General features: G+C 38.3%; 1 protein-coding gene across 5 annotated transcripts in view; it reads left to right on the top strand.

Annotated features, from left to right (window-relative positions):
• Positions 1 to 22,379, top strand: part of SLC24A4 (solute carrier family 24 member 4) — an 87,856-nt gene that overhangs the window by 57,673 nt on the left and 7,804 nt on the right. For 4 of the 5 annotated variants that reach the window (XM_064423540.1, XM_064423544.1, XM_064423543.1 and 1 more), the window contains 8 exons: positions 501 to 554; positions 1,594 to 1,736; positions 6,370 to 6,539; positions 8,475 to 8,619; positions 17,992 to 18,158; positions 19,611 to 19,725; positions 21,535 to 21,647; positions 22,262 to 22,327. In XM_064423540.1, coding sequence (XP_064279610.1) covers positions 501 to 554; positions 1,594 to 1,736; positions 6,370 to 6,539; positions 8,475 to 8,619; positions 17,992 to 18,158; positions 19,611 to 19,725; positions 21,535 to 21,647; positions 22,262 to 22,327 — 973 coding nt within the window. The remainder of the gene's footprint in view (positions 1 to 500; positions 555 to 1,593; positions 1,737 to 6,369; positions 6,540 to 8,474; positions 8,620 to 17,991; positions 18,159 to 19,610; positions 19,726 to 21,534; positions 21,648 to 22,261; positions 22,328 to 22,379) is intronic. The other variant, XM_064423541.1, reaches the window with a different exon arrangement.

Below are 22,379 nucleotides of genomic sequence, written 5' to 3'. Positions count from 1 at the left end.
CAGGAAACATTAAGGATGTACATAGGCTCTGTGTAAGGCCCGAAGATTCCCATGTGCAGAGAGAGTAACCAAAACTCTTCTGCTCTGATACTGACTGTTAACATTTGTGGGGATGCCCAGTGTTCCGATGAACACTCCAATGTGAATCCTAGTGGAAGATCATAGGCACCTTCTAACAGTGCTCTCAGAGTGCCTGGCCTGTGCTTCAGCCCTGAATTGCAAAAGGCCTTGGTGTTGTGATGCTCAGAGGGTAGCTGTGGTTTCAGTCTGCATAGCACATTTCTGGAATACATACATTGCATTTTATTTGCATGTTTATTGAAACTTGAGAGTCTGCTTCCCCTCTCATTCTGCTGAGACACCATCTAATCTTAATGATGTGAGTCCTGTGTGCACAAATGTGACTTGTACCAGATGTTTAAGGCGCACTCCTACATAAAACTTGTAAAGCATACAGCTGTTTGAATGGCCTTCTAACACTTTCTTTCTGTCTTTTTGAGGTGGGAAAGCCTTGTACTCATCATTATGTACTCATTCTACATACTTATAATGAAGTAAGTACTTCTCCTTACTGTACCCTTTGGATGTTAACTGACCATCATTCTTTTGGTCTTGTTTAGTCCTTGGCCTTCCTGCCTGAGGGCAGTACAGCCAGTCACCTTTCTGTGTTAGATGTTCTGTTGGGTTTTATGCTTAACCAATTTAATTGTAGGTTTGTGCTTAATCAGCAGCAAATACTTGTGTGCGTCCTTTTCATAGTGCACAGAGGTAAAGTAGCTTTCAGAAAAAGTTGAGAAAAATGTCATTTATACAAAGGTGTATATGAAAAGTTTGCAGGATGCTCTGGATTGTAAACACACATCGTGTCAGCTCTATACATGTTTTGTACTCCCTGGAGAACGAGGTCAAGGAACATTAGACAGAGTGCTAAGCAGGTTGTTTACTGACATCTTCTGTGTCACTGCCTCTGACAGGAGAGTCAGAGGGCTCACTGTTCCTGTAGGTGTCTGTGACTCCACCCTTTATTACAAGTTGCTTAGACTTATATCCCTTGGTGACCTCCCCTCACAAATCACCCTGTTGGAACTCCCTTTTCTCCTACATCAAGTCTTAGCAGAGCTCATTGACAGCCCTCTTAGGTCCCACCCTAGTGCTAAAATAGATGTATTCTGTCTTTAGAAGGGTATGGTCAGCAGTCCCAGAAATGCTCAAGAACCCTCCCACAGGAAACACAGTTTCCCACTGAAAGAAACAGTGAGCTGAATTGTGAGCTGATGCAGGAGGAAAGAAGCTGCTGTATAGTGAATGTCCTGGCTCCAAAGTCAACAGCTCCAGTGTTTTGCCTTCACTGAATCTGCTCTAGTGCCTTTTTGCAGTTTGCTGTATGTCACCAGAGATAGGTGCAGTCCTTGCTTTCCTATCAGCTTGCCACTGAGTTGAACAGTACTTTCTCTTCACTTGCTATAAATTGTCAGAGAACATGCATCTAAGCTTTACTGCTTGCCTGCATAAGTTGTTCTCAGATGGTTTTAAAGTTTGCCAAGAAAATGCAAAAATCCAACTTATTTAGAGACCTTTTCTTTGCACTTTCAGGTACAACGTGAGGATGCAAAATTTCTTCACTCTTAAAAGCAAGAATGTTGGAAATGGTGACACAGTCAACAATGAGCTGGAAGATGGTAATAAATGTTATGCCTCTAGTTGTGATGACCCATCCATTCCATTACTGTGGAAAGGTAAGGCTGAGCAGACAGGACTTGGAAAAAGAGTAATTCACAGGATATCTTTTTTATTTCTTCTGTGCAGATCAAAACAGTGTCACTGTTCAATCATAAGCAGAGTTAACTGGATAATTCAGCAGTCAGATTGCCACATTAAAAAAAAGATTTTTTTTTTCTATATTCTGAAAACAAGCTGCTTTGCGCATTGGCAATTTTTCTCCCTTTTTATTTCTTGTTCAGTGATGAACTACATTGTGAAAGAAATACATTTTTTTAACCAAGAAGAAAGCAATTTTCACTTCAAAAATTAGATTGGAATGAGACGTTGAGATGTGGATGTTGAAGGAAAGGACATGGGCAGATCAGTGGGCAAGAGGGGGTTACATGTTGAGTTCAGATCCTCAGAAGATTGGTTTTTACATGCCTAAATAGTCTGTATACATCACCAGACACATATGTAAAATTGAGAAATGCAGGTTCTTTGCTATTTGTGTATTTTTCTTAAAGGAAAGATGATATCCAGCTTGTGGTACTGAAAGTAAGCAAAAATACCTTGGTGTTTTTGGCTTGTTTTCTAAGCCTGTTTTTATCTTTGTCTTATCTCTCTTCTTTTCCATTCTCTCTTTTCTCTCTAGAGCAAAATCATTCCACTTTCAAAGTACAGACCATGTAGTTTAGTGAGCAGTTGGGCTGCCCTTAACAAGTGAGGTCTCCTCACTTTGTTCTTTGCACACATCTCCCATTTTAAGAGGCTGAGCTCATCAGCAATGTTGGTAGCATTGGAAAGATCCCACAAATAATGCCAAACAGGAATTTAGAGCAGACTCGGAGAATCCCACTCTTTTCTGCTTTTACTGTTTAGGCTGGGATTTCTCTAAGGTAGATACTGGTAGCTATACCTATAGGTATACCTACCATTAGGTAGATACAGGTTTATTCAGTGACAGCACACTGCTACTCTGGTCCTAGATAAGGTGTTTAGACAATGCTAACTTAAAATTATTTCTCACAGGACATTGTAGCATAATTAAATGATGGTGACTTTGAAATACTTTCATCTCATTTTATAATGAACTTTTGGGAGCGCTAGCTCTGATATAGTGAGGTCTGTCACTTTCATGTGGATTTGTGTCCATGCAAGGTTCCACAGATGCTTCCTGTATTCAAGTGGAGACATGGGAAAAGGGTAACCCAGTCAAACACCACAGATATCAGTGGCTTTTAGTTTTGAGGAATTTGTTGGGTTCTGATATCATCTCCCAGCAGGCTCTGCTCTCTAGCCCTTGTGGTAAAGAGATGATAGCACAGACTACTTGCCTGTGCATCTATTTCCTTTTCAAGAAAATGTGTAGATTATTGAATGCTTATGAAGAACATACAGGAAAAAAAGTAAGAAAGCTCCACTAGCAACTGTTCACATGAGATTTATTTTCTGATTTTGCCTCAAAGATGCACTGATACTGCAGTTTCAGTCAGATTCCCTTTGCCTTCTCCAGCACCCATTTCACAAATACCTGCTGCATTGGAGAGACAGTTGTTCAAAGAGCCAGAGTGTAGATACTGTCACAGGCAAACATGTCTGAGAAAGTACAGAAAAAGAGATTAAGGATTTGGAGTAAGCAGTGGGAGGGGAGAATGGCAGTGTTAGCCTAACTGCTCTATGTGTCAAGATGCTGTCCTAGAAAGCTGTCACATGGCTGCCTCTAGCTTCTTCCCTCCTCTTCTCTCAAAATATGCCATGACCCATCAGTCTAAGTTGACACATGCTGGCTTCACAAGCTGAGCTGCATTTTCCCCAGCAGCAGCAGCTTTCAGAAAGGAGCACTGCTAATAGCAAGGAGAGAATTGGGGCTGGCCTCTGCCTTGCGATGGTTAACAGTTTGAGGATCCACCAAAAAACCTCCCTTGGCTTCACCAAGGTGTAGTTTTGACCTTAATCTGGTTTTCCACAGGAGGAAAGCCTGATTACTTCCTGTGGAGGAATAGTTGCTTTGGGTGAGGAACCCTGTTTCTAGCAAGGACAGTCTGATGCTCAGGGGGCAGGTAAAAGGTGTAACCCTGTAAAGCTCTTTTATGCTTGTAAGTTTCATTACTTACAAGAGCTTCCTGTGGTGCAGTATAAAACCTTTCATCACTCCAGTTTCAGAAAGAAAAAGGAGAGATTTTCACCATAAGAAAAATTTCATTTCAAGGGTGAGTTCTGCACACACAGGTAAAGGCAAACTAGATGTACTTTGTCAATACTGGTCCAATTTTCAAAGTGCAAATGTGTATTATCCTTGACTTTTTTTGTGTTGACCCAAATTTCCACCAGGTGGCATGGTTTGACCCCTGCCTGAAACCTGAAATTTGGATAAAAGCCAGTTTCTGAGGGACTGGGTTTCAGAGCTGAAGTCATCAAGAAGCTTTCTGTTGATTTTGACAGGGTTGTTGGTGCTGAACCTTTGCTGGTGAGCAGTAAGTTTGTTGGAAAGAAAACTCAGTAGAGTTTTCCTGTAAGGATTATCACCAAGGAGAAGTGCAAAAGGCTTTTCTCCTTTTCACATTTCTTAAAACAACTTTCAGGTGGAGTCCATACCATATGGGGCTAAGGTATGTTGTTTTTTACAGGCATAGGGAGTCATACTGAAAATAATGAATATAATAAGAGCAATGGGCCACAGCAAGTCAGAATAGCTGTAGTACTTAAACATAGATATACTATGAGATGTTCTATGTCATTGCTGAGTTTTTAATTATGACACTTTTATCAAAGCTGAGTGCTCTCTGTCGTCATAGGGCTCTAAGTAACAGTTTCAGAGTAACTTCAGTGCTCCCATGTTTTTCATGTCACTGTAAGATGAAGCATTTTGGTGAATTCTCTGGAGGAACTCACTTAGGAGCAGTTAATCTGATGAGACTGTTAATATCAGGCCTTTTTGTCCTTACCAGCATTGCTGTCAAACATTTATTTTTCTTTAGCTAAAACAAATGTTAAGTTTATGTGGTTGAGTCCTATTCTGTGAGGACTGATTCCTAGGAAATCTGTCTGGCTATATATTCCTTCACATAAAAGCTGCCACACTCCAAGAGTCACTGGAGTGGATGTGCTCATTATTTGCATCATCAGCCACAGTACTCAGCAAGGTTAATTTGGTTTACATGTTGGGATGGAGGACGATAATTGCTCCTTTACATTTACCAAATGTAAAATTACTACTAGTTCTATTCTGTATGAGAGATGTTAAGCTGCAAGCAAGACTCCAGAGTGGATTCTTTGAGTAGGGCACATTTCTTTGTGAAACCAGAGATCTTACATTTATGACACTTCAGGTGACTCCAGTGTACTCACTGAACCCATTTTAGTGAAACAAGGCAAGACACTCAGATGCTTGGAAGGGTGGAAGTTGCGGATGTTTATTGGTGATTTACAGGCTTGCTGTTTTTTCTTGGTGAATCATTATGGAGAATGTATTTCTTCAACTGCAAATATGCTAGAAGATGCTTGAGACAGCAAAGCCTTTATTGCATGATGTGACTTAGATGCCTTCCTGATGCAGCCTTCCTGAAAAAACAAAAATATTCAACACTGTAACAAAGCAAAAGAGTAGCAATATAAGCTTCTGTGTGTTTAGAACAGGTCCATTTTAATTCCATTGTTTGAGTTGAATCTTTTCTTAGATTTCCTTTGCTTCCTGGCTGGGACCATGCACTAATTATCTTTCACTTCTACCTCCTAAATTCTCCTCCTCTTCCTAATGTAAGTAACAATACAAAATGGGAGGGAGAGGGGGAGGCCAAGCTAAGCAAAGCAGAAAACAAGCAGCAAAGATTTTTTTTCTGTAAATATTATTATATGTAATAATTAATATTTATTATAGTAATGTATGTATTTCCTGCCCTGCTTTCTAACACCACATGGGTATGTCTCCTGTCTGCTGAGCCTTGCTCTGCTTGCTGTGTCTAGTCTGTAGCACTTGTGAGAATATTGGTTTGTTGGTGAACTCCTAAAGTCCTTGCCTGTACTTGTGTTGATTCCCAATAAAATTTTGTTTCTATGTGTTCTTAACATGGTAAAGTTTTGTTAACTTTGTAATCTTGGTATGGGTTCCTTTATATTAACAAAAGCTTACTTTGTTAGTTAGTCCATAGATTTGTCCCTGACAATACTTGTCATCATTTGAAATTATTCATGTGAGAGATACTGGTAATATTCTGTGAAGATAAAGTGAAGATATCCAGAGGGAGTGAGCACAACATTAGGGCCTCCTGCATGTGCAGCACCTTGATCCAGTGGAATAGCTTTAGATGTTTCGGAAGTGCTGTCTACACGGCCACAGTGCAAACACTTCTAGAGAAAGGGTACAAAACTCTAGTGGGACATAAGCAAAGAAAACTGGTGCTACAGCATGAACAGCTGGGGAAAAACTGCTCCCACTTATCTGACAGTGGCTTGGTGGCTGCCTTAGTAGAGTGAAATCCCTTTCCAGCATAAAGAAAGTGCACAACTGATGAAGAGTTTCACCAGAAATATTAAAGGAAAGTCACTCATAAATTCCGGCATTCAGATAAATGTTTCTGCCACCTGAGCCTGAAAAGACCTGACTCTGGATGGGGGATGCATGGTAAGGTCAATTCCACTGCTAACTCTGTCCATTGTGATCATTAGTGAAGGGGATACAGCAGTATGGCAAAAACAGTGTTGTGATGGTGGATGAGATCATCTGCTCCAGCCCTCCCAAGTACCGGTTCCCTGAAGCTGGATTACGGATTATGATCACAAATAAGTTTGGACCACGCACCAGAATGCGGATGGCAAGCAGACTCATCATTAATGAGGTACGTTCATTAGGAAAACAGAAAATGACCATGAGGCAGAGGGTTACCAAAGAGCTGTGCTCATAGTGACCCTAGAATTCAGATTCTCCCATGTTCCCACGGCTGGGAGAGAACTATGTCTTTCTCAAGCAGCTATATGAGAGCAGATTTGAAGATTGATTCCCAGCTGGTGATGTTGTCTGTTTTAATGGGAGGGCAGTCAAAAAGGAGGGACTGCCTTATCTCCCTGACAGAAAATGTTTACTTCACTCTGTGTGTGTGTGTGTGTGCATATGTGCACATTTAGATTTTATTTATAGCAGAAGAATTGGTTTTATTATTACAAAAGTGGTTAGTTTAAAAAAGGATAATGGACAAAGCAACCAAAAATGATAAAAACTGCTCTTGTATTATTAACACTTCAGGATCCCTTCATAGATTTGCCTTCCTCTTTAGTATTCACTGTAGTCCTCAAAATAAATTTTTGAAAATAAAAATGGACTGAAATATTTTCATGAGGGGAATTTGCCCTGGACAGTTTCAGTTCTCTCTTACTTGATACATTGCATATATTTCTTGTTCCATACCCTGCAGCTAGTGGCAGGACTTGGCAAATGTGGCTGTTCTGAACTTGCTGAAGCACTAGGGGTGGAATGTTTGGCCTGCCTACCTTGGGTTTTATGAAGGCAGGAGTTTGCTCCCACAATATCAAGTATGAGAGGTATTTACTCTGGCAAGTAAATAAATTTCAACATCATAATACAGTTCATGTGTTTAACCAGCCTTATGATTTCCACAATAAAAGAAAACACCATTAATGTATTTGTAAGAAACATCCAGTTTGACAGTGAAATAGTGAAAGATGTTATGGTCAGGAGTAGAAGATCAGGCAGCACACATGGCGACAGTGGACTCTGTAATCCTTGAAGTCAGTTCATTGATCAGAGAAAAATTCTTAATGGCTGTGTGGGTAGAAAGCTGATACTTGGCACTTTAAACATCTGCAGAAAATGTTGTCTAAACTTGAGCATTTTGAATGTATGGTCTTATGTATTCTTACTTATATATTCACAAGTTTTGCAAAGTATTCAGATAGGATTTTTCTCTCTTTTTCACTAGAGAATGTTGATATTGCTTTCAGAAATTTTTTTGCATGTTGTGCAGTTACTTTATTTTTCAAGGCATTTCAGAGCACTTTTTAGGAATTTGCTAGTTTGTCAGGAAGAGAACACTTTTCAACCCTGCATTACCTCATCGAATGAACCAAAAATAATTATTTTTTATTAAAGTAAGAACTTTACTGCTGCATCTCACATTCTCCAGTGCATGAGTGGGTATATATGCTGATGTTTAAAGCCTATCCTTGTAATTGTTTTACTGTGTGTTGGAACTGCAGGAGTTCTTATACATTTCTGCAGGGCCAATTATGAGCTTCATGTACTCAGACAAGAGCAATAAGGATTATTCTTGTTTTTGAAATTAAAAATGGGAAGTTCAGATTTACCTCAGTGAATGGAGTTGAGAAGGAGGGAGAAGAGTTGGATCTGAAAAGAAAGATCCTGGATAATGAGTCATTCATAAGCCAACTTTAATTGTGCAGAGGTGTCTTGAGTGTTACCTTTTGATTATGGTGCTATTGCTGGTATGAGTGGGAACTGTTGCGTGAGAAGTGCTTTAGAATACCACATTGGTTCCAACATGGGTGGAACAACAAATGTTACAACATTCTCCATCATGCCCTGAAAGACTCCTGCCAGTAATTTTGAAGTGGATGGTTGACCTGGTGAAGCCTGCTGAAGACAGGTAGGCCACTGGCAGGTTTGTTGTTGATTGAAAGGAAAGCTTTGAGGAGAAACTTCATGGCTCATGTGACTGGGGCTGGACAAAGAGTAAAGCTCAGATGTCACAAAGTAAATACTTTCTGAACTATGGCAGTTTTGTGTTTTGACACTGCAGCGCCAGCGGTTAATCCAATCTGCCAATGGCTCAAGCAAAGCACTTCAGAACAGGAGACAAGAGAATATTGAAAATGGAAACATCCCTGTGGGCAACCAAGAGGAGGAAAATGAACAGGACAGTCTAACTCCATTTTCAGTGCCAGGTAAGGCTTACTTTCTAGATGTTTATAGTACTGAAAAACAAGATAATTTAAATGTCAAAGTCTGGGTTGTAAGAAAGACAACATATGTAGGGAGAGAGGAGGAAAGGGATTGGTTTGACTGTCTGAAGGATGGATTTTCTGACAGTAAAACTGGGCTGGAGGCTGGGTGACTAAAAGCAGATTTTGGAAAGTGTTTTGCAGTCATCATGGACAGCCATGTTAGAAGTGCTGATTTGCCAGAGGTGAAGGGAAAACAGGAAAGGGAAGTTTATACTGAAACATGTCAGAATGACCTGATGAGCACTGGACTACAAGTAATTTTGAAGTCAGCAGTTAATAATGACTTGCTGGAAATTGCTAAGCCAGAGGCACCTTGGTGTATAAATATATAATAAATTGGTTTAGTGACTGTAGTGGGGGAGGCTTCTTGGATGAAAACTAAAAAATATTTAGGGAGAGAAAGAGTGTTTAAAATTGTTAGTATAGCTGTATGCAATAGTATTCACGTTTTGAAATTTTTTGGAAATTCTTTGGTGTAAAGGGCTGTGTATAACCAACCTCTTGTGCTGGTGCCCTTGGCACATTGCAGGTTGACTCCTGTCCAAATGCTTTGGACATTAGACAGCAGAGATTAGATCAGCCCTCACAGACATGTAGTCTGTCACATAATTACTGTTTAACATAAGTATTGCTTGGCATGGATAAACACCACATTCAGTGAAAAAGAAGGATTTTCTGTGTTATATCTAATTTCTTAGCGACCCCATTTCTTCAGTTGCTGTCATTGTAGAAGAGATGTTTGTGATTGAACAAACGTTGAGCATACTGTGTGAAGACTAGATGATACTGTATGGTTTCCTATGTTACTGTGCTCCCACAGGACCTTCTTGAAGTCAGCAGGTATGGATTGGAGGGAAGAATGGAAGCAAACAAATTCACTGAAGATAGGCCCATTAGATGAGCTTCTTTTCATTCAGGAGATAGTGAAAAAAAAATTTTTATTGTGTGGTGAACTAACAGGATGCAGGTCAGCAATATGCTTGTGCACATGAGCACGTTAATGATAAGAGCAGTAGTAATAATATTAGTAATAACAACAGAAACTAATAAACAACTTCAAAAAGGAAAAATGTCTCCCCAAACAATCTAAACATTGCTGAGTCCTGGAACCATTAAGGTTGGGAAAACCCTCTGAGATTATTGAGTGCAGGCATTAACCCAGTGCTGCCATGTCCACCACTAACCCAAGTTACTGAGCACCACCTCTGTGCTGCCATTGACAGTGACTGCACTGCTTCCATGAGCACTGTTCCAAACCTTGACCACCCTTGCATGTGTTGGCAAAGAAGACTTTTAAACTGAGATGGTTTTTATCAAGGTTTTGGATACAAGTTTTGATTAGGGTAGTGCAGTCATGTGTTTCTTCTTACTTTCCAGGCAGCTTTTTTATGAATAAAACATGGGTAAATTTCAGATTAGGGCTTCCTAAGTATGTGACATTCACAATAGACAAACTGCTTTGAACCAAATAGGGAGTTACTAGTTATGTCACTGGTCTTTAAATGCATTTTTTCTGCATTTTTGAGAAAGTCTTTAAAGATAAAGTGAGGTTTAACGGGCCAGAATGGAGCCACTGGTGATTTGATTCATACTGAATGGAGCAAAAGTTCAACATCAGCTCAAGAGAGTTGCATAAAAGTGAATAAGTTATTGTATAAAATCCTCATCATTACCTTCAGGTGTAGTCACTCCTGTTGTCTGGAGTTGATTAGCCATTGGTTGTATTCTCATTGCTCAACTCATATATTCTGGCTGAGAATGCTTTCTTTATGCTTTCCAAAGCACCACTTTAATAAGTTTGGTGAAAATGTGAGGATCCAGCATTATGCTTTGTTGTTGTTTAAGTACTGTGGCACAATCAGTAGCCTAAAAAAATCTGGACATTTAAAACTGGCTTCAGGGAAAAGGCAGTTTGCAGAGAATTTCCAAGAATCCCCTCAGGTCTTCTTTGATGTATTTTCAGTCTGGGAATAAGGCACATAAATTTTCTAAAGATCAGAAGTTCATGTATTTTTTCAGTACTGGAAACTGTTCTCTGAATAATAGTCTTTCACTTTTCAATTCAATTGGTTGTGGTGTCCTAGGTAAAAAATCCACTCTTGTATTTTAGGAGCTGCAACTGCAGTGGCTGTGAGTTGGCCCAACCCCTTTTTTTCTGCTGTTTTGTAGTTATGTTCTTTAGCCTAATTTGGGATTTTACTTTCTTTCTTCAAATTGCATATTCTAGATACTTTTGCAAGAACAAGTTTGGGTTTTTTTCTGAAACAGAAGTAAGTGAAGTATAAATTTTCATCTCTGAATTAGTTTCATCTGGTGATAAATTATTATTTGTCATCTCAAAACACATTTTGCATTTTGTTCTTTTTTTATCCTCTGTCAACAGGAGTGCTCAGCAATAAGTGTAGGGCTTTAGCAAGCAGAAATAGAGAATATAGTTGTTACATGAAAACAGCCTCACACTGTTCCAGCATATATCCCCTTTGTCAAACATCCACAGAGATTCACTCCCGAGTGTGGGTGTGGTTCAGGCCCATCCTGAAAAAGGAGACAACATACATTTTTTATGGAAACTGCATATGATATCCAAACAGTCTTTGCCTTTGGTTTCTGTGTGGCAAAAACACGTTCTCTTTAGAAGAGGAATTTCTTTCTTGACCTAACCATTAGACTTCGATGATTATCTCCCATGAGAAAGGCTCGTTTGAAGCTTTACAATTTGATTACAGTTGTTTGAAAACAGGTCTTAAACTTTAACAACACACCCCACAGATCTGAATAAAATAGGACAAAACTGGGCAGGCATGTGTTGACAGCAAAATGCTGTGTTAAAGCCCTTGCATAGCCTAGTGGTCTTTTAGAGCCCAGACTCAGAAAAGCACTTCTGTGCAGCTCTTAATGGATGCTTAAATCCCTTCCATTGTCACATGTTCAGCACCCTTTAAAATACTCTGTGATCTCAGCTTCTGATCATTTCACAGGAATGAAGAACTACTTCTCTTACAGAACTGGAGCATGGATGCCTTATATAAGTCATGATGGTGTTAGCTAAAACAGGAATAATAATTCCTTGAGCTAAAGTGAGATGGCAATAAAGGAGATTAGCAATCCTATCCATTTTTGTTTGGATCCAAAATACAAAGATCACGTGTGGGATGGAAGCAAAAAAAATTAACAGTATCTAGTAAAAGCATGTAAAATGTTTGTACTTGGTCAAAACAAATGTTTATCTTAATATTCTGACTCCAGCCATGATTTTATGAAGAAGCCTGGGGAAGAGTGAGACAGGACAAGTTGTTGTTCAGCTCTTTTCACCTCAAAGAACTTTGTGGTCTGGATGTAAAATTTTGATCTAAAATTCCTTAGTGTGTTTCTTCTTCATTAACCTAATGTTAATGTCTAATTGTCATTGAATCTTTGCAAACATTTAACACCCACAACATCCTTTGGGAAGGAGCTTCATGATTTTGTGAAGAACCTTTTACTTACTTTGAACCTGGCTCGTACTCACTTCTCTTGATGTCTTCCTTCATTGGAAACACGGTGGACAGGGCAAACCCAGTGCACCTCACTTGAACACTCAGGAGGCTGTAGATATTTGTTAGACAGCAAGGTTAAAACATACAGAATAAATCAGGCCACAATCCAGCCAAGTCTAACAAAATATGGGGGGTACCTCTGTTTAGTTACATCTTACTTTTGTTGAATGTTGTCTTGTGTAAACCTGTGGTAACTCTTGAAAGTAAAGCTCATTTCTGTGTACTGGATCAACTTCTTTTTTGTAGACCAGTTTTCTCTGTACCAAAAATGTGTATTTAAGAGATTATTGGCATAAATCCAAATATTCAAAGTGTGGTAAAGGCACAGGCTAAAAATAGAAATCTGAGTTGTTTTGGACAGATTTCACGGTCTGGAATTTGGAACTTGTATTCTGGAAAATGAAACTTCCGAGAAGAGTATCAGTAGGTTGAAAAACAGTCTGTTTTGGATGAGGATGAGAAGTAAAACCTTGGTATTTTCCAAAAGGGAAAAATGTTTCCAAAGGGCCGTTGCAGGAGAACTGCAATAAAAATATTTTATTATGTCTGCTGCCCACTTGGAAGGATGATAAAGACTAAGCCTCTTTGGATACTGTTTTACACACTACATAGCCTTTTTCTAGTGTGCTCATACAGAGAATTTCTTGCCTCCACAAGGCTAATAATTATAGGCTAATTTGCAGAGCTGAAATCAATAAGAATTTTCCAAGAAAGTGGAGAGTCAGCTGCTGTGTTAATTTTCATAATACAAAATTGAAAGCCATTTTCTAACAGTTTTTTTATTTTATTTTGCAACAGAAATTTTTCAGCGGAAAATAATTCTGATGGAAAATTCACAGTAGATCTAGTTTGTTGTATCTGTTTCATTTTTTTCTATATTGAGTACCATATTTGGGAGAAAAATTTGGTTTTCTCTGTTGTGTTTAGGATACTGCACATGACTTGAAATTAATTAAGTTTTCAGATTGTCTGATTTACTTATATTGAAGTTTTCCAATCAGTCTGATCTCTGATGAACAACATTTTCTAACAGAAATTTACTTGCTCTATGGGTTATTACAAAGTTCCTAGTGTAGAGGCATATGTGTTACTTTTACAGATTTTTGGGTTGAGAATTGACTTGCTGTTGATAATAGTATGTGGGTGTAAATTCATCTTTGTAAATACAAAGCTTAATTAGAACCAAGGGCACAGGTGTTTGGAAAATAAATTTTAATTATAAACAAAATGAGTTGGGTTTTTTGTTTGATTGGTTGAGTTTTGTCCTTTCCAAATGAAAAATGATAGATTTAAAAAAATAAAAAAGGAATTAAAAAACTTAACAATTATTAAGTGAAGCATGAAAAAAGTTTGCATTAATAATCTTTTTAGGCAAGCCTGGATGTGCCTCATTTTTACTCTAAATTTACCATCAACAAAAAATCCCCAGAAAAACACCAATCAGTAGGAAACTTGAGGAAGCCTTTGTCATTTTAATTAGAGAACACCTTTCCCAGTTTTCAAGTTCCCTTAGGAGATTTATATGAATTCACAAACATACAGTTATGAGGGTCCTGTGTTCCTATTAGATTCATGACTTTGAGGGATGTTACAGTTTTTTTAGATCAGCCAGCTGGTCATTGCTTTGTGTAAGGACCTGCTTCTTTCACTTGGGAAGGTTTAGGTTCTGAAGGTAACTAATGTGTGGAGCTCAGATCTGTGCTTGGCTGACACACTTTTAAAGAGGAAAATTAAGTGGAAAAGTGATCAAATTTAACTAACTACAGTAACTTAGATGTGATTCCTGATGGTGTAGCTACAGACTCCACTCTGTTTGAACTTGAAAAAGTGTTTTCTCTGCAGCTTATGTACTAGGACATGTGGGCTGTGTGCACTATGTGCCTTTGGAAGATCTGTTTCAGACTAGCTCTAGCTTGGTCCTGTGGATAAAATGCCTATTATTACTTGGAGCACTTTTAATTTTGTGCCTCTGGTTCCACTTTATACCAAGTGAATGGAATGTTACTGGTGTGATTCAAGGCTGCTCCATGTTGCAGACTGAAAATGCAAACCAGAAAACACTAAGTGGGGTCAGTCAGTGCATTTACTGCAAGAGTACACTTCTGATCTAAAGGTAAACACAAATGCCACTTCACACTTCTATACTGAGCTCCTCTCAGCTGTCTGAGAATGTTACAAATAGAACTGTATTTTTTCTGTAAGAAGTGCTTTCTCTAGCTCCTTAAGGAAATACTTGTTTCTTCTCAGGGCTCTGATATGTGTTGCTGGCTTTGTTCACCAGGACACACTATCTGTATGTGAAAGTAATTATTGTGAGCATAACATCTGGAAAGATGACTAGCCTAGGAAAGTGTTGAAAATGAGCAGAGCTCTTTGTTTTAGGGCTGCCACTTCATTTTCAGAAACATTGTAATCAAGCTCTTTTGTAATGATACCTCTCTGAACTATTTGGCATGCTTGGCTTCCAAATGTCTGCGGAAACAGAAAAAAAATGGATGTATGAAGTAGTGAAAACAACTCCTTGCAAAAGACCCCTAATCTTCTTGTTTTACAGCAGTGTGTTGTGAACAGAGTGTAGACCAGTGTTGCTTTCTGTAATAATATTCTGTAATATTCTTTCATTACTGGGGAGTGCAAAATACACCTTTTCTTGGTTTTGTGGTTTGCTGCAGGAGCTTTTAAACCCAGGGCTCAAAGGATTCGGTGGTACCACTGTTAAAACAACTGTGCTGGGGTCTTGTAATGGGACAGAACAGCTGCATATTGATTAATGGCCTAAATGGGAATGATAATTTTCTTCCTTGCTCATGTGCTAGGGAGCTACTCAACAGTTGTAAAACAATTTGTCATGAGCTATTAGCATACTTCACTGTAACATCTTTATCATTAAATCTTTTTAATTATTATTTTGGAGTGGGTGGTCAAAACCAAAACAACAGAACAGCAAAAGTACTTTCAAAAGAACTTAAAAAAACCCCAAAACTTTGCATCTTCTAGCTGTGTATTGTTTGTGCATTTGTCTAAGCCAGGTGAAATGAATAAAGTCATCAGTTTCTTGAGAAAATAAAGTCTCACTTCATTGAGGTTGCTGCTAAATGTACTTGAAAGTCTTAAAAAACTTCCAAGTTACAGCATAAGAGTAGACTTTTTTAGCCCTATGTGCTACACAAGCTCCATGACCCAGAAGAATAGGAGCTGAATGAAGAGGCCTGGGATAAAAGCAAGGCCAGATATACTTAAGGCTTTATATAAAAGTTTATAAAAGCTAAAAAACCAAAACACAAAAGAGAAGCCAATGTAGAATGTGTCAAGTAAGCTGCTTTGGCCATGGTGGTTCCGAAGTATTCCAGGCTAACTGCAAATGGCCACTCAGCTTCTCTTGTTAACCCAGCAAACCCCAGAACTGCAGACTGCTCTTCCCCAAAGTCTCAAGCCTAGCTGCCATGTAATGAATGCAAATGAAACTCCCGCAAACCATCTAGCTAAGCAGTTTCAACTCAAGACGTTGTGTGGGGAAAACATCACCACTAATAGAGCCAGGAATTTTAATCTGACACACATCCATTCAAACTCAGCAAAGATAATGGAAAGGCAAGCCCTCCTCCACTAGTAATTATGTTTGCTTGGAAGTGAGCAAACATAGCTGTACCAGTGGTAAGGCACTATGCATTCTCAGTTAAGCATTTGTTTGAGTAAGTCAGCATATTAAACAGGATCCCAGAGAAGTTGTATTCCCCAGCAGAGGCTCTATTTGTTCTTTAGGCAATTCTGTTTCCTTTACTTATGCTACTGAGAAGAGAAATGGCACTGCCTATGTGTAGCAGCACCAAAGTCAGTCAGATTACACCCACACAGATCAGAATTGGATCCACAGTTTTTTTCAATCAGTCATCCACTGACCCTGCATTTGGAATTATGTGCTGAGGATATTACTGGCCAAGGCCATGCTGACTTGTTGGACTATGAACCAAGCTTAGCAACTTTAGAACACAGAGTAAAAATTAACTATCTAGGAATCTTTAAGTAATCCAAACTGTAATAAATTAAGCAGGAGGAGGTATAAACTACCATAGGGTATTTCGTAGAATATTTACAGCCTTGTTAACAATTAAAGAGAGAAGTGAGCCAAGAAGTGTCATTTCCTGGACAGAACAGGTGAAAGATAACTGTTTTAAAAACATCTGTGCAGAAGTATACGTAAGCAGAGAGAAAAAGGTCTTTCCTGTAAAATCTGTAATAGATCCTCAGTGACATGTAAAAGTCTAGAATTAGAAATAACCCTGGGACACTTCAGTAGCTTTATGCATTAGAAATTCCATAGCCACAAGCTACAAATGGGAGTAAAGAGCAAAGCTTAGACTAAGATTTCGTGGTGAGTTGATGACATCTCAAAATTTACAAGGAAATCTCAAGTTAGAAAGCTATTTCATAACTTAAGCAAGAAAATATAGGTCTAGAATATATACAAAAGCAAATTATTAAAGACGTTTGGACACAACAAGTTAAATTAGACTAGTAAGTAAGTAGCCTCATAAATGATAGAAGTATTATTAATTTTTAAATGTTGAATATTAAATTTCATTGCATCCTGGTGCACATTGGTCAAGATGACTGAGTTCAATCCAATTAAAATCATTAACAGAAATTCCTGTTAAACACATCTTAAATCCCGCAGTCTTTGCTGAAAGAAAGTTACTGGTGAAATTGGTAGGAGCTGGTTAGTAACTGTTGTTTATAATGTAGCTAAATAACTTCGCTGGAAGGTGTACCTGATGATTTCCTTCAATGTGATCAATTATTTTATTCAAAACAGCATATTTTAGTAGATCTCAAGCACAGTTAATGATGGAAACCCCTACTTGGATGGAAACACAATGTAAAGAAAGCCTAAGCCAAAATGGCCATGATGTTGGTTGTGATATTCTCACTTAGCCTGATAGAAAAATTTGTCATCCTGCTTGAAGGATGTCTCATGAACTGTATGAATAGTATCCCATTTACTTATGGCCCAGTTATAAAATAGTTCTGTGTATTGAGATTACATTTGCAATACTGTAAATTTTAAACAAATGACAAGGCGTGTACCGATCTTCAGCAATGACAATTCTTGGGTATTTCTCACCAGTTGATCTTGGAGAGCTGTACAAGGGATGTCACTCCCTTGTTTCTTTTTCCAGAAGTTTTCTTTTACTATTTCAAGGTGGTTTTGTATGCAGATAGAGACTTAACAAATCTAGACCTTCCAAGTACCAATTTATTTAAACTTCTGCCCAAGTTCAAAAAATAAGGCATGTAAAAAAAAATTGCAATGTTCATAGGTTGGGTGTTGTACTTCTGTTTTTTCTGTTGCTGCACAGAATGTACAAGTCATTTTCACCACTTGATTTCAATATTTCTCTTAAGGTGAGAGGGTGGGGTTTTGTGGTTGGTTGGTTTTGTTTTTGGGGTTTTTTAATTCTGGCTTAGTAGTAATACATTTAAAAGAGCAACAAACTTGACTTAATTTTGCTTTTAATGTCAGCTGTGGTTTGAAATCACTGTAATTCTTCCATGGATTTTCATAGATCTTGGCAGACTTACACGAAGATTCTGGATGAGCATGCAGAACTTGGCTGAAAGGGACAAGGCCAAGTATAGTTGAAAGGTACCCTGGAAAATGAGCTGACATGCACGATTGTAAACATCCTTCTGGGATCATCTGCTCTGCTCAAAGAGGTGTAACTGAGCCTGGGATAGTGATGGGAATGCTCAACGGTTTCTTTCCTTTGTCCTGCAGAGGGAAAAATGAACAAAATTAAATGGCTTTTGACATGGCCATTGATATTCGTGCTGTTTACCACAATTCCAAACTGCAGCAAGCCACGCTGGGAGAAGTTCTTTATGCTGACATTTATCTTGTCCACTCTCTGGATTGCCTTGTTCTCCTACTTCATGGTGTGGATGGTAAGTGTATGTAGCAGGACTTCATACTGAGTGAAATGTGCATCATCTCAGATTATGTAAAAATCTTCTGTGCATTTGTCAAAGAAAGCCATGTAATTGTAGTGCAGTCTCTTCAGCTTATACAATAATTATTATAATTTTGGATAATTTTGGCTTTTTGCTGTCTTTTATTCTGCTGAAATAATTGGGCCTTTACTGTATAGGGCACAATACAGTACAGGAAGGTAGTGGAGAACATCTCTACTTTCCTTAAATGTCTGTCAGGCATTTGAAAACCACTTTATGTTTCCTCTCATGAAAGATCATGTTTTCTGTATACTTTTTGCAACTTTCTACATAATTTTTGGATTGTAAAACAGTCCTGTAACATAGACTGTGTCTAAGAAATTCATTTGCAGGCCAAAGCCACACATTTGTATCATATTATATGTCCTTTGGAAGGTCATACTCTGTACCTTGGTTCCATATATAGATACTCCTTTCACAAATGAGAGAGGTGCTCGTTAAGGCTGCAGCCCATACTGCTTTAAGAGGCAGCTGGGCCATAGTACCTTGTTACCAGTCTCAGCAAGAGAGTCATGCTGACTTCTGTTCCTGGGCCTCTGCTTGCCCCTGAAGATAAGGTTTGTCAGTTGAGTTCCTAAAATACATCTTTTCTTTAGTGTAGGGTCCATTTTTCCTCATGTGATAGACTGGCAAACTATTTCAAGAAAACAACTCAGCCTAGAAGATTCCATCCTTAGCAGTCTCAGCAGGGAAACAGCTGTCTCTCCCTGGTTCAGTCTTCTCACTCTCACAAACCTGTTTCCTTTTCAGCTGCTTTTTCTTGATGGTTTTTCAGCCCTCTTTGGATGTTCCAGCTAAATAAGTTCCCTGTCCTTTCTAAGAGCTCTGCTGCAATATTCAGTGATTCCCTAAGCTCTTTTCAAGGTGCATCTGGAATATCAGGGGACAGTATAACCAGATGGGCTCACTTCAGGATTATATGAGAAGTCACACAAGAAACTAGTTCCTTCTTCATTTGTTAGGTTGTAATAAGTTTTTATATCTCTGCCACTGTATTACAGTATAATATTGGTTGCAGTCCTTTTGAGAATAGAACCAGTGAGAATGCTGCCATTTGTGGAAACCAAAAAAACCCCAAACCCACAGATTTTACTGTATCTCCTTAAAACTGCAGTATGTCATGTTAGTACAACAGGAAATGGAGATTTTGTTTGTTCACAGAATGTTGAATAATAAGACCCAAAGTACTTTTCCTTTCCACAGGGTTGGTTTTAGGCTGGTTATTCCTCAAGTATTTAATTTGCAGAAATGGATAAGTATTCTGAGTCTATTCCTGTTAGAGTCCACACCAGAAATCAAAGTTAAAGAGTATGCCACAACTGGCATACTCTCCTCATTGGAGACTTTCCAAATGTGATAAATTAATCTACCTTCCTCCTTGTTCAGGTGACTGTGATTGGATACACCCTTGGGATACCAGATGTGATCATGGGCATTACTTTCCTGGCTGCAGGAACAAGTGTCCCAGACTGCATGGCCAGCTTAATAGTAGCAAGACAAGGTACTGTGTCTGCTGAAGCATAACTGCAATCTTACAGATGTAAGATTGTTTCCTCCATACACACAAATTGTCAATGCAATTTTATAATTTTATTTTAATTTTTACTGTTTGAGAACCTCATTAAAAGCCAAAACAGTTTGCTAATTATCGTGAACCAAAAAATTATATTTTGCATATTAGGATGGGGCATTCTAGCATTCTAGAAGGTAATTCAACCTCAGATGTCCCATGCATGGTACGTATCAGGGTAAAAAGACAAAAATCATAGACAAAACTAGAACATCAGCTATTAAAAACTATTTTGGAGAAGTCGCACTGACCAGCACATCTCCATGTAAAATTTGTGCTGATTTCTAGAAGGCCTCTCAAATCCAAGGAAGTGAAGTGCTTTGAGAGGATCTGGCAGAAGTCTTGTTCCAGGCAGAGTTCTCATCCAAATGCTGACCTCTTTCCCATTGGAATATATGAATAGCTGCACTGGAAAGAGTTTTGGATTACTGACATCTACATTTTCCTCAGCTGTCCATTTGAAATTGTCAAAGGCTTTCTCATTTATTTTTTAATTTTGTTTAAGTTTTGTCATGTTTCCATTTTTTATTTGTAAAATGCTGGTAGCAGCATCCCTTCCTGTTGTTGGAAAACATTAGAGCTGACAATGTGACCCTCTGCACAGCAGTAGAATAAGAAAACGACCTAATTTTATTTTTTTCCAGTATTTCAATTCCCATAGCCATTTTTTTTATCAGATAATGATATCTCCAGCACACATCATTGGGCAAACAACAAGGGCTTTTCAATGATAAATTAAGTACACAAAAGCCCCACCTTTGTAATTTGAGATAGGAGTAGAGCTGTTAAATGTTGCTTGTTTGAAAAGTGTTATATATTTAAAGTAAATAATTTTCCATGTTGCATTTGTTGTATGCAGAATATTCTCACAAAAACAGTACAACAAAGTCTTCAGAATTATTATGGAACCAGCTTCCTCCTAAATTAATTTTGCGTGTGTATTAAGTTAAGTGAACAGTTTTTTTCAAGAACAAGGAAAATGTTACATTTTTAAATTAACAGACTGGTTCTTTAGATTAGTTCTTCTGTTGTACTAGGTAAAAATACTACAAAGATTGTTTACTCTGAAAATTAAGATAAGCACTAGATTGACAAAAAGAGGCCCAATGCCCTTAAAGACAGTACAGGGACTTTGCACTGCTTGAATTCAAGGAGTTGTTCGCTGACCAAATGCAGACAGGTATAGATGGACACTACCATCATTAGATCCAAAGCATTACCTTACAGATCATGTATTTATGGTATGGTACTGTCTGTCTCCACTCTGTTTACTCTGAAACTATATTTGGGAGATGTCCCATTTATGGGGGAGTTCCTTTTCAGTTCTTTCCTTTCCAGTATTCACTTAGTGGAAGTAATTAAATACTTAGGCCAGGTCTAAGGGAAGTTAGCAGGGACAGAAAGAATTTTGCCTTCCTTGTATCCACTGACATTGGTGCCGAATGAGATGCCAGGCAGTGGTGAGCATTAGAAGTAGATTTTGAATAATACTTAGGTATTTTACCACCCTTTACCTTTCTTTTCCTTTCCTGTACTATTTTACTGTTCTTGAAGTGAAATTATTACTGATTAAACCCCACTGAAGTGCATAGTCTCCCTACCTCAGATACTCTGACCAGTTCAAGGGGGCTTGGATCAAAGTAGATCATTCCCCTTTAGCTTCCTCCAGAGCACAGAGTAATAGCCATGTACTTTGATATTTTCAAAGACTTGGTTTTTTGTGGTTTTTTTCCTCTGCAGGCCTTGGTGACATGGCAGTATCCAATACAGTAGGGAGCAATGTCTTTGACATTCTGGTGGGCCTTGGTGTTCCATGGGGTTTGCAGACCATGGCGATCGATTATGGATCAACTGTATGTATACTTGGCAAATCTTTCATTTGCACTTTTATTATATTTTTTTAAAAATCCTAAAAAGAAAGCATGAAAATAGAATAAATTTAAAACCAAACTGTTAATCATGTTATTAGTTGCTAAATAAGGTGTTATTTCTTTGCCGAGGAACCCAGTTAAGAAAGCAATTCTTCTTCCACAAGATGCAATTAATTTCCAGTTTGTCAACTGGAGTATACATACACTGTGTAGCAGAAAATAATTGCCATGGGTGATTCATGGCTCTATCATTTTCTTGCTACACAACTTCCAGTAAACCTGTCTCCATGTACCTCAGCATTTTTGTAACTAAGAGCAAATAGCAGCATATCTCTCTCTTCTGAGGATTTTTTACATAAAATCCATTATAAATGCTCACTTCTTTTTTTAATGGAGATGGGATTACTTTACATTTGGTTTGATTCCTTAATCTTCCCGTTCTTCATTAGGATACATCTGTTACGGATTTACATAGTTTAAAATATGTAAGGCACTGTTCAAAGCAGAAGGTGGACTTTAAATCAGTAAATTGATTTTTGATCTCCAAAGCACAGTTATAAGGTCAGCATTTTAAAAGTATTTTCTGATTTCCACAGGTAAGAATAAACAGCAAAGGATTGGTTTATTCAGTTGCACTTTTGCTAGGATCAGTGGCACTTACGGTAAGTATTAGAGCATCTACAAGTATTTCAATTTGAAAATACTTGTTAGGTA

This window comes from Passer domesticus, chromosome 6 (genome assembly GCF_036417665.1).
Source record: "Passer domesticus isolate bPasDom1 chromosome 6, bPasDom1.hap1, whole genome shotgun sequence".
NCBI lineage: Eukaryota > Metazoa > Chordata > Aves > Passeriformes > Passeridae > Passer > Passer domesticus.
The sequence above is the reverse complement of the archived record's forward strand: the minus strand, read 5'-3'. Positions and strand labels throughout refer to the sequence as shown.